Raw genomic sequence first — 17,295 nt, 5'->3', positions numbered from 1 at the left:
CGGCGGGGAGCACGGGAGGCCCGGGGTTACCCCACGGCGGGGAGCACTGGAGGCCCGGAGTTACCCCACGGCGGGGAGTTCTGGAGGCCTGGAGTTACCCCACGGCGGGGAGGACCAGGCGCCCTGTGCTCAAGACGGCGGAACCTCGGGCGCCGCCTGTCAATCTCTCCTCCTTCCAAGCAGCTACCATCTCACGTGGGGGCCTGGAATCTCGACTCCCAGCGCCAGCACTGACTGCGCCCCGGGAACCAGGGCGACACTCCAGAATTCCACTCACCGTCTGGCTCGGGAGTAAGGGCTCGTACCTCGTCTGAAACTTTAAACCGCTTCAGGAGGGCCACAAACTTCTGCTTGATGTTAGGTTGCTGTAGGGACAAAGCCACAGAGGTCCTCAGCCAGCAGCCCGGTGTGGAAGGCGATCACTCGTCGGAAGGGTGACCGAGGGCCTGCTTTTGTAAAGAGCTGGGGGAGGACAGTGGTGAGGACAGTCTCTACCCCAGGACCCCCCCCCACCCCATTAACTCCCCACCATCACCTCCTGCTCATCCCTTTCTCTAGTCTTTCAGAAACCCGGTGCTGACGGGCGAGCACTACCAGTATACACAAAGGCTCCTCAAACTCGACGCTTTTCCGTGCATCCCCTCTCTTGGTCCCCCAGTCACCAAGTCTGAACCTGGAGTCTCTCCCCCGACCTCACCTCCTGGCCCAGGGCCGCTGACCCCTACTCTCGCCCACCTGGAACAACACTGCTTCTGTCCAGCCTCCTGGGGCCACCGACCACCCTCCGCCAGCCCCCTCCAGCCCACCTCCCGTCTCCTTCCCTCCCGAGTCCACGGTGGCTGCTCCACAGGCAGATCCCAGGTGACGGAGGGCCCCAGGGCCCCTTAACGTCACTGTGTGTCCCCTGAGGGCTGGCGCTGCCTGTCCCCGGCCTCGCCCACCATTTAAGCCCTCACAGCCCGCTTAGGTGGGAACTAACTGCTTACAACTCTGCAAAGCTCTGTGTGTGGTGCCCCCCTGCTGGGCCTTTCATACGGTAACTTCTGCCTTGATGAATCCATGCGGTGAAGGCCTGCTGACTCTCAGAAAACCCGGCATCTCTCGGCAATCTCGCCCGTGAAGTTGTCCAGCTCAGAGGCGTTCACTTCCCCGCTACTGCCATCGCAGCCCTGACAGTACTCGCCTGGTGCCTGCCCTACACCGTCACGGCCACTCGTGAAAATGTGTTTGTGTCAGTGGACACGGTGAGGTCCCTGACGGCACAGACCAGGCCTTCCTTGTCTCTCCAGGGCCGACCCCAGCTCTGGGGACTAGCCTGTGGCCACCAGCACCTCCTGACTGGACGCCACCTGGGGATGGAGGAGACTAACTTGTGAGGGCGACTGAGCTGGGCCTTCGGGAAAGGGCGGGGCTCCCCTCGGCGGCAGGGCGGCTGGGAGCCACAGGGGCCTAAAACAAGCGCTCTCCGTGGAGAGAGGACGAGTGTGTACAGGAGACAGCAACAAAAGAACAGTTCCTCTGAAACTCTGACTGGAAAGCCCTGCAGTTAACAGCAACAAAAACACCCTCGGGGGTGGCTATCAAAGGAGTGCGGAGCACTGGGTAACCCGGGAGGCTGGATAGACAGGAAGAGGCGGCTATAAAGCCCCAGGGGGCACCCAAGGGAAGAAAATGGGACCTCTCCGTGCAGGAAATAAAAACTTAGCCAGAATCACAAAAGAGAGCCACCCTGCCTCACCCATCTGTCATCAGAGCACAAGTGAGGCTGGAGGCCAGGAAGGGCCTCACTTGGCCTAGGAGCCCAATCAAGGGTGAGAAGCCTGAGGACAATGAAACAGGTCAAACGCACTCTAGACCTCGCTAGAGCCCAGGGACAGCCTAGGATGCCTGGAGAGGGGACAGCATGTCTCACAGTGGACCAGGCTCAACCAGGCTCAGACACACACGCTGGGAAGGTCTGGCCTCTGCTTATTTTACTCCTGAAGGTGGCGGGAATCTCTGCTCTCAGGGTCCCCAGGCTGGCTCTGCCCAGAGAGGATCAGGATGCCTCTGGGGACTGATGAAACTGGGAATTTCTCTTCCAAAAACCTCCTGACACTTGTGACTCTCCTACACTTTGGCACTGGAACCCCAGAATAGGTCAGAGTTAACCTAGAAATTCAGGTATTAAGCATCAGGAGGTGCAAGAGATGTGGGTTCGATCCCTGGGTCAGGAAGACCCCCTGGAGGAGGGCATGGCAACCCACTCCAGTATTGCTGCCTGGAGAATCCCGTGGACAGAGGAGCCTGGTGGGCCTCATACAGTCCACAGGGTCACAAAGAGTTGGACACGACTGAGTGACTGAGCGAGCTAGCATCTCAGTCCAGGACTCTAATCTCACCAACAGCAGTGGCCTCGTAAGAAATCTTATGCAGGAGACAGGTTCCATGGGCATTGGTCTCTAAGGTCATGGATCCATTAAGGCAGGCATTATATCAAGCCCACAGTTCCAGGCACTAGCCTATTATTTCTGGGTACGTTTAACAAATGATTTGAAGTGGAGATTCTCCTAGAGAGGACTGGACTTCTCTATGCAGTGGACAGTACGAAATCCACAGTGATCACCTGGAGAGGGGAGGCAGGCTGTCTGAGGGGCTCTGCTCCCTGCGGAAGCATCTGTTCCAAAGCCTGCAACAAGGTTTCTCAACTTTTCTTCTACCCTAAGAGAGCCCGAAGAATATGACAGACTGCCATCAGGAATGCCGGTTCTCTGCCACAGTGATTGGTGGTGGAAGAGGTGGAGGTGCTGGTGGAGGAGAATGTGGTACCAAGGGGTGTACCAGAGGCTCAAGGGGACGGCCCTGTGTGGATGTTATTGATAAAAAAAAGCCCCCAGGAAGTCTGAAAACACCACTCCCATCCTACCCGCCCCCGACTGGAAATCTCAGCGGAAACGTTCCCCGGACCTTGGCGGCTCACCCTTGTGATGGCGGATGTGGAAGTGAGTTTCCTCCGGGTCTTCTTTACTTTCCGCAGATCCTCGTCCTCGTAGAACAGGTCCTAAGGGGGCAGGGGATGCAATGAGGTTGGGAAACCCCAACCCCAGGAGGTTCTGGAGGGTCTGGAGGGGCTTCCTGGCTGGTGTGTGTGAGGGGCTGTGGGGAGTTACCTGGCCGTGCAGCGGGTCATCACTGCCCTCCTGTTCCGATGAGAAACTCTCCTCCTCTTCCTCAGAGTAATTGTCAACATCAGGAGAACGGTCTGGAAATAGACACCTTAGTAAGAGAACCTCGTAAGGGGCATATCTGGCCTGGCGGGGGACTCTGGCTGGCTGGCGTCCCGCTATCCTCGGGGTAGAGGAGAGGGCCCCGGCCCCCTTTTATTTTCAGGGACCCCTAAGCTCCTCTTTCCCAGGAACACTTTATTTCCCAGGATGGAGATCAGGGGTTTGGGCAGGGCTTCCCGACACCACTCATCTTACCAGACAGCTTGGATTTGATCCCCTCGTGGTCAATGGGCTGGCTGGACAGGGAGTAGATCTTTATTTCTGCCACAGGCACGGAGACATCCTTCACGTTGCTGTGCAGGCCGAGCACCAGGGCGCCTTCATTCGGGTGTTGCATCACCTACGAGCACGGGCGGCCACGGACGAGCCTCACGCAGAGCCCCGCAGTGCAGCCTGTTTTCAGATCCCAGCGGACACGCGAGCCACCAGGAACGGCGTTCTAACACATTTTCTTTCTCACTCTCCCCCGCCTGCTATTCTTCTACTGCCTCAGCCTCACTTTACCTTTTTTTGGCTGCGCAGTTCAGCTTGTGGGATCTTAGTTCCCCGACCAGGGATTGAACCGCTTGACAACTGAACTGGCCCGCAGCAGTGAAAGTGCAGAGTCCTAACCACTGGACTGCCAGGGAATTCCCTTGTCTCACTTTATTTATTTTTAAAATACTTCTTTATCTGTTTGGCTGTGTTGGGTCTTAGGTGCGGCACATGGGACCTTTCATCAGGGAGCCCGAGCTCAGGAGTTGCGGTACGAGGGCTTAGCTGCTGCATATGGGATCTTAGTTCCCTGATCAGGGATCGAATCTGTGTCCCCTGCATTGAAAGGCAGATTCTTAACCACTGGACCGCCAGGAAAGTCTCATTGTAAAACTGTCTTCAGAAGTGCCAGTCATGGTTCTGGTCGTGTGCTCAGAGATGAAAGTCAAGGCCTGAGACAGAAAATGGCTGCTCCTCTCCAGGACTGCAGTTTAGTTAAGTCTTTCACAGAGCAAGCAGCCCTCAGGCTCATGGGTGGGGTGGCGCCTGCAGGCCGTGGCCACCTGTGTCTGGCAGAGAGAAGGACCTAAGGGCTCAACACGGCTGGCGAGACACCACGGCATCCACAGCCTTCGCGACCCCAGGCCCTCGTTCTGATACAAAACATGAAGATGACGGAAAGATGCGCTGGGACTACCTCACCTTTTGTAGTGGACGCAAAATTTTTTCCTATTTGAAGTATGAAAATATAGAAATGTGTTTTAAAATTGATCTGTGGTCCCTTTCTTCTTCCCCTTCATCTGGGCTGAGAAGATTGGCTGCGCGTACAGGAGAGCCTCACAAATGAGCAAACAGACTGAGGAACATGGAGAGGAGAAAGGCTGGGGGAACCCAGAGGTGCTGACTGGGACTGACTGGAATGTGAGCGCACGTCAAAGGATTAATAACTGATTTGGGCAAGGATCATTAATGGAAGCTAAAACTACCGGGTGAAGATATGAGCCAAAAAGAGACTGTTACAGGGTCCTCAAACATCTGCCTATAAAATGTTTTTTTTCATTGCTAAGAACAAAATACTTATTAATTAACTTTATATTGGAAATCCCGGCATATATCATCTTCAATTAGCCGAGCGATAAGACAGCCTCACCAGTAACGGAACAGGTCGACTCGGGTGCTGCCTGTATTACTGTTGTGGTAACTCTGCCAAACACTCGGAAGCTGAATGTGATCTTCAGAAAACATCAGACAAACCCAAACGGAGGAACATTCAATAAAGAAACCAGCTTGTCCTCCTAAAAAATGTCAAGGGCATGAAAGACATGGGAAACATCTGAGGGACTGCAGGTCGAGGGAGACCAAAGGGACAAGTGAATGCAACCCTGGGCCTGCGAAGGACGTTCCTGAGTCACGTCAGTGTCCTCATCTTCATGGTGGGTGGTGCACACACGTGAGAGTATTCCTATTTCTAGGAAGTTGACACGGTGCATACTAATGCGTGGGCTTCTCTGGTGGCTCAGTGGTAAAGAATCCGCCTGACAAGGCAGGAGATGCGGGTTTGATCTCTGGGTCAGGAAGACCCTCTGGAGGAGGCCATGGCTACCCACTCCAGTATTCCTGTCTGGAGAATCCCATGGACAGAGGAGCCTGGCGGGCTACAGCCCGTGGGGTCGCAAAGAGTCGGACACGGCTGAGCAACTAAACAGCAACAGCATATTAGCGTGCGATGGGGCATCCTGTCTGCAGCTCACTCTTGGCGGCTCAAAGAAGTGAGCAACACGCACAGTGTGTGCACAGGCGAGAACTGAAGGGCAGGCGTGCTAACACTGGAGTGTCTGGGTGAAGGGCGGACGGGAATCCTTCATATTATTAGAAGTGTTCTCTGACATTTTTTAAAAAGCTAAAGAAAAAACTTTTTGTGAGCAAGGAAGTACTGGTTAAAAAGAGGCATGTCCTGAATGTCCAATAAAAGAATTAGTTTGTAACCTGGAATAAAACAGCCAGGGGGTGGCAGGCTGGGAAGAGCCCCAGCTGGGCCGGGGTCTCTCTCGGGCTCTGAAAGGCCGCCCTCTCTCACCTCCGCCATGTTGATGAGCCCCACGGCCAGGGTCTTGTAGCCCAGGATGGTCCGGTTCTTGTAACGTTTTCTCCTCTGCAACATGATCTGCAGCTTGTTGGCATCTCGCTTCAGGAAATGAGGGTACTGCCGGGCACAAAACAGAGCCGGGCACAGTTAGTCAGAGAGGGGGTCCTTGGTGGGGTCTAGTCCTGCTGGAGGACGCACCACCATCCCCTGCTTTCCTGGCTCCCCTCCATATGAGGGGCTGATGGGGATCACTGGCTCCCCTCTGTATGAGGTGGGTGGTGGGGGGTGAGAGGAGCATCTGCCCAGCACCAGGCTTCCACTCTGCAGCTGGTGGTCCACACATGTTCTGAAACATGGTCTCTTTCCTTGCCAGGTGATCGAGTGTTCAACCTGGGCTACAGGGGTTACGAGGAAAGACAGACATATGAGGATGGATAAGGAGGAGAAGGGATGGGATGGAGGTTGCAATATGGGGGCAAAATGAGACTGAAGGAGCACCCTCTCCTTCGGGGAGCGGGGGCACAGATTACTAAGGAGAGGAGATGGGGAGGACTGTGGTAGGACGGTGGGGCCAACAGCCTCAGTCCGAGGAAAGAGGATGTGATGCAAACTGGTCTACAGGATGGAAAAACAACAAGGTCCTACGGTATAGCACAGGGAGCTATAGTCACTATCCTGTGACAAACCAAAATGGAAAAGAATATGAAAAAGAATATAATATAGGAAACAAACAAGAAAAAGGAGCAAGTATATGTATGTGTGTACAAAATGGAGTCACTTTGCTACACAGCACAAATTAACACATTTTAAATCAACTACAATTAAAAAAAGAATGAGACATGGTGTACTTTGTAGCAGCCCATCTAGGTCTCAGCATGTGTGGTGCAGTGGCCTCAGAGATGGCTCTGGCCATCCAGGCAGGCCACAGAAGCTCTGGGTGACATTAAGCCATTGGGCTGTTCTCAGATCAAATGATCTCCAGATCAGAGCATCGTTCGAGACCAGGGGGGACATGGCATATTAATGACCTAAGACGGAGCAGGTTCTCACCTGAAGGGAGAAGGTTAACTGGAGCTCTGTCTCCACCAGTCCACTGGCTGGAAGGATGATTTCGTTGGAGCGAAGAATCCTTTTTGAGCCCTGAAACCAAGACAAAATAGGTCAAAGCTGCATCACCAAAAATCAGACCAAAAGAAAGACTATGCTTGCACACAACACCTAAACTCTACGAAGAATCTTACCAGTTCAGATATTCCATCAGTCTTGGCTGTACTTGATTAAAATCAAGCCACTACCATAGCCATGATTTTACATGTATTATGCTGTTTACAAAGGGTTTTCACATTAAAATGACGTGTTACTGCACCCGAGTTCTCCTTTCCCACTGCCCCTGAGGGAGAGCCAGCACCCCAAAGCATGGCAGTTCACCCCCAAGGCGTGGCAGTTCTCCCCGAGGCTCTCCAGCTGCCCTCCTCCCACCTGACCGGCCATGCTGTCCTCTCCCTGGGCCTTTTGGTATGCTGCTTTCTCTTCCTGGGTCCTCTGTCATGCTTCTGCACACAGCTCACCAACTCACCTTCCCAGTCTCAGTTTTGATACAATTTTTTCCCAGAACTTTTGCTTAAGTATGTCCCCACTAAACCTTGCACTGGGTTAGACACCCAGTTTTTTTTGTTCTTAAATAAGAATAAAGTTGGGCTAAACTGTTCCTCAAAGTAAAAAGAGACCAGTCGGAGGGGCTGAGGAATGACAGTAAATTTGTAAAATTTACTTTAAAAAATTAAGTTTAATTTAAAACGGTGAAGTGACCAAATCTCCAGCACACCAATGGAAGAGTTAGTAAACGTAACACCGGTGTAGCCCACATCTGTATCAAGATGTACAAGATCTCTATCACTCCGGGAAAATCCCTTGGACCCCACCCCCCAGTCAATCCTGCACCCCTTCTCAGAGGTGAGTGCTGCTGACTCCTCTCACCAGAGATCTATCTTTCCTGCTCTAGAATTCCACATAAACGGAGCCGCACGGTGGGGACTATTCGGCTGGGCTTCTTCTGCCCAACATTTATAATGTGTCTGAGGTTCACACAGGCTGTTGCCTGTATCACATTCCCTTGGACTGCCGAGCAGAATTCTGTCCCACAAAGGTACCATGCGCGGCTCCCACTGTCCTGTTGCTGAACATTCACACTTGGGGCGTTTCTAGTTAGCAGTCACTACGGCTAAGGCTGCCATTCTGATTTTCATGTTTGTTTATTTCTATGTTGTTTTTGGTTGCAGCAGGTCTTGGTTGCTGTGTGTGGGCTCTTTCGCTGTGGTGCACAGGCCCTCCAGCGGTGGCGTTCTGGCTCCAGTAGCAGTGCACGGGACTTAGCTGCCCTGCAACATGCAGGACCTTAGTTCCCCTGCTGGGGCTCGAACCCGCATCCAGTTGTATTGGCAGGTGGATTCTCAACCACAGGACTAGCAGGGAAGTTCTAAAGCTGCCATTCCTGTACAAGTCTGTGTGGAGGTATTCTCTTTTTCTTGGACCCCTAGGAGAGGGATGGCTGGGCCTCAGGGTAGACGCACTTGTAGCTTTATGAGAAACGACTAGACCTATTTCTAAAGCGCTGGTGCCATTTTCCACCTGCAGCTGCAGAGTCCGCATCTCGCGGGCAATGGGCGTGGTCTGTCCAGGACACATGGAGTCTACTGCGCATGTGCAAAGGACCACTCCGCGGCACTTTGAGTTTCCCTGATGACTCATCCCCAGTAGCGACCCCCAAGCCATTTATCGGACGTTTGTAAATCTCCATTTATGACGAGCCTGATCAAACTTCTTTGTCCATGTTGTTCATCATGTTACTCGATTGTTGCTTTTTTAATTTGTACAAGAATTTGCTAAATACATGAATTGCAAATATTTTCTTGCCTATTCATTTTCTTAATAGTATCTTTTGATGAAGTATTTAATTTTGATCTTTTTTTTTTCTTTTATGGTTAGTACATTCTGGGTCCTAGCTAAGAAATCTTTTTCTAATTCAAGGTGGTGAAGTTATTCTGCTATACTGGAGTAGGTATTCTGCTGTGGGCCTTTAGAAATGAAAAACTTTTTTAACTTTTAGGTTTCTTACATATCTCTAATTTTTGCTTTTATAAAATGCAGGTTTTGTATAATGCAGGAAGAAAAATTTCCTAAATGTAATATTTCACAATGCTTTTATAATTAGAATACCATTATGTCAATTAAAAATAATAACCTGGAGAAAGGAATGGAAACCACTGCAGTATTCTTGCCTAGGAAATCAGCATGGACAGAGAAGCCTGGTGGGCCACAATCCACAACGCAGCAACTAAACAACAACAAATAATAATAATAAAGGAAACTCTGCTTCATGTGTTAGATAACACTTTTTGTAACCTCTATTATGACCAAGAGTCTTGACAAAAGTTTTCACCTGAATTTATTTAGGCTCTTAGGATTGACGAAGTCTCTGGACAATGAATCTGAGAAATGTTAAGAATCCAAAATGTGGTTTATATATAGCAGTGGTTTCAACCAGGGGTAGGAGACATTTGGCAATGTTTACAGATATTTTTTGTTATCAGTGGGGGTGTATGTGTGTGAGTGTGATGTTTCTAGAGGGGAGAGGCCTGGGCTGCTGCTGACCAGCCTGCAGGGCACAGGACAGCCCCACGAAACTGCTGAGAAACCCTGCCCCCTCTGCTGCTTCTAGGTGTGACCGCGGGGCTTGGTGGGAGTCCTCCCTGCTCCTCAGCATCAGCTCCAGAACACTCTCCCTTCCACCTCCCCCCAGTCCCACTCTGAGCTGCTGCCACTGCCTCTCTTCTTGGCTGTTATTGTTCTTTCTTTTTTCAAATTTTTGTTGTTGTTCTTCAGTCACTCAGTCATGTCCGACTCTTTGCGACCCCACGGACTGCAGCATGCCAGGCTTCCCTGTTCTTCACCATCTCCCAGAGTGCTCAAACTCATCCATTAAGTCGGTGATGCCATCCAACTATCTCATCCTCTGTCGTCCCCTTCTCCTCCTGCCTTCAATCTTTCCCAGCATGAGGGTCTTTTGCAGTGAATCAGGTCTTCACATCAGTGGCCAAAGTATGGGAGCTTCAGCTTCAGCATCAGTCCTTCCAGTGAATATTCAGGATTGATTTCCTTCAAGACTGACTGGTTTGATCTGTGTGGACTCTGGTTTGATCCAAGGGACTCTCAAAAATCTTCTCCAACATCACAGTTCAAAAGCATCAGTTCTTTGGTGCTCAGCTTCTTTATGGTCCAACTTTCACATCCATACATGACTACTGGAAAAACCATAGCTTTGACTATACAGACCTTTGTCGGCAAGGTAATGTCTCTGCTTTTTAATACTCTGTCTAGGTTTGTCATAGCTTTTCTTCCAAGGAGCATTTATTTTTGGCTGCATTGTCTTTTTAAAAAAATTAATTAAATTTTGGCTGTGCTGGGTCTTCATTTCTGTGCTTGGGCTTTCTCTCGCTGTGATGCGAGGTCTTATTGTGGTGGCTTCTCTTGTTGCAGAGCATGGGCTCTAAGGTGCCACCAGGCTTTGGGAGTTGTGGCACATGGGCTTAGCTGCACCCCAGCATGTGGAATGTTCCTAGATCAAACCCACGCCCCCTGTACTGGAAGGCAGATTCATAGCCGCTGGACCAAGGAAGCCCTGTGCTCATTTCCTAGCTTCAGTCCATCATGTGCTGTTCCTCTCCCCAGCACCCCTCCCACCCTAACAGTTCATGGTTTTGACATGTGCACTTTCAGACATCCCAGCCTCTAAACCCCTCTACCAGAGGTCTAATCCTCATCCTTGTCTGAGTCCTGCACCCACTCGATCACACTCTGGACCTTATCATTACTGATACTGATGACTGAATCTTCTATGTCACATGGCCTAGTCTCTGATCCCCACTTCCTGTTCTTCCGAGCTCATTCTCTCTGGTGTGTCAACAACAATCCTTCAAACCTACCAGGCCTACGACCCACTGATCCTCCCGTGTTTCACTCCTCCTCATGCCCGCTGTCCCCTCTGCTCATTGCTCGGCTGAAATGCCACTGTCTGGACAAGCAGTCCCTGCCCACCCCCAAGGGCCTCTGCCCACTGCTGTTCTCCGTGCTCACCAGGCGGATTCCAATGTTGTATAAATCTGGCGGCACGAGCTGAACATTCCTGGAGAGAATCAGATGATCTGCTCTCTGTTCTGACTTTGCCTTTATGATCCCAAACGTGATGTGGGCCTGCGGGGCTGACCGGTGATCACACTTCATTTTCCCCAGTCTGGGCACTCGCCTCTTCATTCCATCCTCATGCCCCAAACACCTCTGCACCCCTGCCTTCACGCTGAGCTAACAGCCGTGATGCCCACTGTGCCGAGAAAACTGGAGTGACAGGAGAAGAGCCTCTGCCACACGAGCTCCTGGCCACGTCTGTGTGGCCCCATTTCCTCCCCTCGGTCACACTGGGGGGCTCCCACCCCCACCCCCACCCCCCGCCCCACCTCTCACCTCCTGCTCACTGACTCCAAGAGGCTCTTCCAGTCATTCTTTCCTCTCCCATACAGTCAACTTTGCTCTCTCTTCTGGATCATTTCCATTAGCAAACAGGCTACTGATATTTCTCTCATTAAAAAAAAAACCCTCTCTTGTCCCCACATGCCCTGCTGGGTACCACCCCACACTTCACCTTCCTGTTATAGCAAACTCCTCAAGAGCTGTCTATTTTTGCTCTTGAAGACTTCTCCCGTTGTCTCCTAGCTGCGTTCTGTCAGCCCTCCTACCTGCACCATTCCCACCATGGCTGCCATCCTCAGAGTCTCTGAGAACCTCCACGGGGGACGCCTCTTTCTCCGATGATCTGAGTTCTGACAGGGCCCGTCACTCCCCCTCCGGCCCCTCTTCCTTCCCGTGGCCTCCTGCACACCGAACTTCCCTGGATTTCCTCTCGCTCTCAGCTGCTCTTTCCTGGTCCCCGGCCCTTCTTCCTTCCCGTGGCCTCCTGCACACCGAACTTCCCTGGATTTCCTCTCGCTCTCAGCTGCTCTTTCCTGGTCCCCGGCCCCTCTTCCTTCCCGTGGCCTCCTGCACACGGAACTTCCCTGGATTTCCTCTTGCTCTCAGCTGCTCCTTCCTGGTCCCCAGGCCAGGTCCTTCCTTTCCTTCCTGATGTCCCAGTGATGGAGTCCCTCAGCCTCGATCTCTAGACAAGCTCTCTTCTCTGTATCCACTCCCTGCAGTCCCGAGGAGTTCATCCATCTTCGGTCTCAGATAAGCTGACGACTCTCCAAACTGTCTCTCTCCCAGACCGCTCTTTCCCAAACTTTAAACTCGCACAGTCAACTGTCTATTCAGTATCTCTCCTAAGATGTTTAATAGCCACCACAGACACAACATGATGGGCTGAATTCTGGATCTTTCCCCCTAAACCAGCTTCCCCCACAGGCTTCCCCATCTCACTTAAAGGCATCTCCACCCTTCCAGTTGCTGAGGCCAAAGCTCGGGTGCCGCCCTCATCTCCCGCCAGAATCGCTTTCACAGCCTATCAGCTGATCTTCTTGATTCCTTTCTCACTGACAGCCTGTTTTCCACACAACAGCCAGAACGATCCTATCACTTCTCTGTTCAAAACCCTCCAAGTCGAGACTCCCTGGTGGTCCAGTGGTTAAGACTCTGCACTTCCAACTCAGGGGTGCAGGGAGTATGGGTTCGATCCTTGGTTGGGGAACAGGGAAACATTGGAAACAGTGACAGACTATTTTCTTGGGCTCCAAAATCCCTGCAGATGGTGACTGCAGCCATGAAATTAGAAGATGCTTGCTCCCTGGAAGAAAAGCTATGACAAACCCAGACAGCATATTAAAAAGCAGAGACATCACTTTGCCAACAAAGGCCCGTCTATTTAGAGCTATGGTTTTTCAAACAGTAGTCATGTATGCATGTGAGAGTTGGACCATAAAGAAGGCTGAGCATCAGAGAATTGATGCTTTCAAACTGTGATGCTAGAGAAGATTCTTGAGAGTCCTGTGGACTGCAAGGAGATCAAACCAGTCAGTCCTAAGGAAAATCAATCCTAAATATTCACTCAGGGGACTCATGCTGAAGCTGAAGCCCCCATACTCTAGCCACTTGATGTGAAGAGCTGACTCACTGGAAAACACTCTGATGCTGAGAAAAAGACCGAAGGCAGGAAGAGAAGGGGATGACAGAGGATGAGACAGGTGGATGGCATCACTGACTCAACAGCACCGAGTCTGAGCAAGCTCCAGGAGATGGTGAAGACAGGAAGCCTGGCATGCTGCAGTCCATGGGGTCACGAAGAGTCAGACACGACTGAGTGACTGAACAACAAATGCTTCGGAGCAGCCAAAAAATAAACAGAAAATCCAAACCCAATTCACACAGAATAAAAGCCAGAGACCTTCCTGGCACGGCATACACCCCATCTCCTGATCTCTCTGCCCTCCCCTCCTCTTCCTCTCACTCCCCTCCAGCTCCTCCCTTCTCTCCATCCTGCCAGCACCTCCCTGCTCAGGGCCTTGCCCTGGCTTCTCCCTCCGCCCACAGTGCTTCTCCAGGTATCTGCACAGCTTCCTCCCTCACCTTCTTCAAAGTCCCTGCATGAAAGCCATCTTCTCAGTGAGGCCACTTGTGACCACCACATATGACTGGTAACTTCCTCCACCCCTGGGCGTGCTCCATCCTCTTGACTGCATATTTTATTTATTTGTCCCCCTACCCCCACTGGGACATATCATCACCTCCCAACAGCAGCTGCCCTCATTATCTGAACTCTCACTATCTAAATGTGTGCTGTGAATACCCATAAACGTTTCCATCCCAAATGCATTATCTGAACCACAAACTTGTGAACGTGAACCCGTGTGCGGGGGTAAGAGGACGCAGATGCAGAGCAGCTTACAAGGTCACAGCCAGCTCTGGCACTTTCAGAGCCCAGCACAGTACTAGTCTCGTCTTTACTGCCTTCCAGCAAAGATTCGGCCCCTCGTGGGTCCCAGAATTTGATTCTTCCAGGTGCCAGGCACTACCAACTTGGGTCCAAATTCAAAATTATCTTCAGTATCTTTTTAAATCTGTAGAATCGTATATCTTCATTTGCAGTATAGAAGCAAAACAGTTTGTCTCTGATACTATAGTACCATTGACATTTGGGATTGGCTTGGTGGCTCAGATGGCAAAGAATCTGCCTGCAATGCAGGAGACACAGGTTTGATCCCTGGGTTGCGAAGATCCCTGGAGAAAGGAATGACTACCCACTCCTGGAGAGTTCTAGGGACAGAGGAGCCTGGTGGTCCATAGTCCATGGGGTCACAAAGAGTCAGACACAACTAAGCAACTAAAACTTTCACTTTCATAGTACCATTATTTATGACACATAAAAATACCCATTAATGAGTCTTAATGTATTAAAATTAGGTTACTAGTGTTTTAAATGCTTCTTTTTTAAATAGAGAAATTCTTGGTAGATTGTTGGGCATTCCCTGATGGTCCAATGGGTGTGTGTGTGTATATACACACGTATATACACACATACATGTATACACACACACACACATATATATATAATTCTAATCTTCACTTGAAAACTCAAATGTCATTTATTTTATTGGCCAAAAAATATTCTCAGTTGTCTCCCCTCAAAGTGACAGGCTCACATTGTTCATTTTCAAGAAATAATCTTCCAAATTCCTGAGTCTGAGTAACAGTTTGTCTGTAAGCTCTTCTTTCAATACAAACGGTGTTTTGTGAAATAGCAGCTACTTCAAGACACAGCTCAGTCGTCGGGCAGCTTCCTCCGTGCAGCAGGAGCGCTGTGTGCACGTTTCCATTTCATCACGCAGACTATGCAGAAGGCATATGCTCCAGGGCTGAGACAAAATAAATGAACAATTCTTACTGTCCTTCTTCAAGGACATTCTTAAGCAAACCTGGCCTTTCTCCTCTTCCTTGCAGTCTGCGATGGTGGACACACGATGACTGCTGACACGCTGGGGAGGCCGCCTGGTGTGAAGGAAGGCCAGCTGTTTTGTTAGAGGACACACTAACTCAAACTGCCCACCCTGGCCAGGGGCCACAGCAGCCACTCGCAGGAGTTATTTTACGACAGGCGGTCCTGGTAAGGAACACGGAACTAACAAGCCAGCACCCACCGGAAGAATTTGCGAAAGGTCAAAAGGAGACACCAGACTGTATGCCCTACCAACAACCCGGGTCCCCCTCGCTGGCATCCATCTTGGCTGAGCGATGCATGCGGCACCCCCTGCCCAGAAGCACCCTGAGTCAGAATGATTGGCCAGAGACAACCTGGAAACTAATCCCATCACCATAAAACCCGAGGCTGCGACCCACGTGGCAGAGTGGTCCTCCTGGGTTCCCTTTCCCTGTTGCTCTCCGCCCAGGCATCTCTTCCCAATAAAGTCTGCTTTTTCAGAACATGTATCTCCTCCTCGGACAATCCATTTCCAAGTGTTAGACAAGAGTCTGCTCTCGGTCCCTGGAGGAGGTCCCACTTCCTGCAACAGTTTCATCAACCACTGATCTTGTAACTTCAGTGCAAATAAATGTCAACAAGGTGGAAAGGCCAAGTAAAGTCACAGTACTATCATGAGAACAGTTTTGACCTCCTGTATCCTGTGAGGGGGTCTTGGGAGCCCAGGCTCTGCAGACCCTATTTTGAGGACAGCTGCTCTATCAGCAGGTAAAGGTCCTTAAAGGCAGGAGTTTGGGTCTGTTTTGTTCGCTGCTGAATCCCCTGTGCCTAGGACAACACTTAGCCTATAACAGGTGCTCCATAAATATTTATTAGATGAATGTGTAAATGAATAAATAAGTGACTGGATAAATGAATGTGTTAACATCTGTAATTACTTTCAGCTGCTTGGAAGTCGAGCAAAAAATTTCGGATATTTGTAGTTTTTGGGTATAATTTAAAATTTTACAGAATGTTAAATATTTGATTAGGAAAGAAAAGAAATTATTTCTTTTGGCAAAGGCGTTTAACTGCGGGGAAGGCAAAAACAGCAGGGAACTTTCCAAACCACACCAACAGTGTTTGCACTGGAAAGCACTGGCTTTTAGCAACGGAAATAATTCCTGAAAACTGGAACACTGCCCATGACCTAGAAACGAGTGCAAAATTGGGAAAGACACCACTTGCCCATCACGGCCCCTCACTTGCTTTTTCAACTCATGGTGTCTGGAAACGCCTCACAGAATTGGGAGGAATTATCTCTGGTGGCTTAGGTGGTAGGGAATCCACCAGCCAATGCAGGAGACCTGGGTTAAAAATCCCTGGGTCTGGGAAGATCACCTGGAGAAGGAAATGGCAACTCACTCCAGCATTCTTGCCTGGGAAACCACATGGACAGAGGAGCCGGGCGGGCTACAGTTCATGGGGTTGCAAGAGTTGGACACAACTTAGTGACTAAAGGGCTTCCCTGGTGCCTCAGATGGTAAAGAATCTGAAAAGTGAAAGTGAAGTTGCTCAGTCGTGTCCAACTCTGTGACCCCATGGACTGTGGCCCACCAGGCTCCTCCGTCCATGGGATTCTCTAGGCAAGAATATTGGAGTGGGTTGCCATTTCCTTCTCCAGGGGATCTTCCCGACCGAGGGATCGAACCCAGGTCTCCTGCATTGCAGGCAGACGCTTTAACCTCTGAGTCACCACATTAGATTAAAGAATCTGCCTGCAATGCAATAGCTGCTGCCGCTGCTGCTAAATCACTTCAGTCATGTCTGACTTGGTGCGACCCCATAGACGGCAGCCCACAAGGCTCCCCCGTCCCTGGGATTTTCCAGGCAAGAACACTGGAGTGGGCTGCCATTTCCTTCTCCAATGCACGAAAGTGAAAAGTGAAAGTGAAGTCGCTCAGTCGTGTCTGTCTCTTAGCGATCCCACGGACTGCAGCCTACCAGGCTCCTCCATGCAATGCAATAGACGGTTCGATTCCTGCATTGGGAAGATCCCCTGGAGAAGGAAATGGCAACGCACTCCAGTACTCTTGCCTGGAGAATTCCATGGACAGAGGAGCCTGGCGGGCTATAGTTCATGAGGTTGCAAGAGTTGGACACGACCTAGTGACCAAAGTCACTATGCACCGAGATGAACAGGGAGTTTCAATGTAAGCGACATGCAGAAATCGCAAGGAGTAATTAAAATGTTTCAAGTGGTTTTTAATGTATCTGTATTCCTGCAGCTGCACCAGGTGCGGGACTTTAGTTGTGGCAGGTGGGATCCAGCTCCCTGACCTGGGCCTCCTGCCCGGGGCGGGGGGTGTGTGTGTGCAATCTTAGTGCTGCACTGGACCACCAGGGCAGTCCCAAAATGTTTCAGCTTTCGAGGACTAAATTAATATAATGTATTTATCTCAGAAAGAGAACTGAGGACTTCAGTGTATGGTTCATATACTACAAAAATGCTACAGACATGGGTTTTTAATGAA

The 17,295-nt window shown here is 50.6% G+C and overlaps 1 protein-coding gene across 1 annotated transcript in view; it reads right to left on the bottom strand.

Annotated features, from left to right (window-relative positions):
• PACS1 (phosphofurin acidic cluster sorting protein 1) overlaps nucleotides 1-17,295 on the bottom strand; it is a 150,359-nt gene that overhangs the window by 20,097 nt on the left and 112,967 nt on the right. The window contains exons 3-8 of the mRNA XM_040256346.1: nucleotides 6,877-6,966; nucleotides 5,818-5,943; nucleotides 3,462-3,606; nucleotides 3,150-3,241; nucleotides 2,960-3,040; nucleotides 306-365 (exon numbers count right to left, since the gene is read on the bottom strand). Of these exons, the coding sequence (XP_040112280.1) occupies nucleotides 306-365; nucleotides 2,960-3,040; nucleotides 3,150-3,241; nucleotides 3,462-3,606; nucleotides 5,818-5,943; nucleotides 6,877-6,966 (594 nt within the window). The remainder of the gene's footprint in view (nucleotides 1-305; nucleotides 366-2,959; nucleotides 3,041-3,149; nucleotides 3,242-3,461; nucleotides 3,607-5,817; nucleotides 5,944-6,876; nucleotides 6,967-17,295) is intronic.

This window comes from Oryx dammah, unplaced genomic scaffold (genome assembly GCF_014754425.2).
Source record: "Oryx dammah isolate SB20612 unplaced genomic scaffold, SCBI_Odam_1.1 HiC_scaffold_15, whole genome shotgun sequence".
Classification (NCBI taxonomy): domain Eukaryota; kingdom Metazoa; phylum Chordata; class Mammalia; order Artiodactyla; family Bovidae; genus Oryx; species Oryx dammah.
The sequence above is the reverse complement of the archived record's forward strand: the minus strand, read 5'-3'. Positions and strand labels throughout refer to the sequence as shown.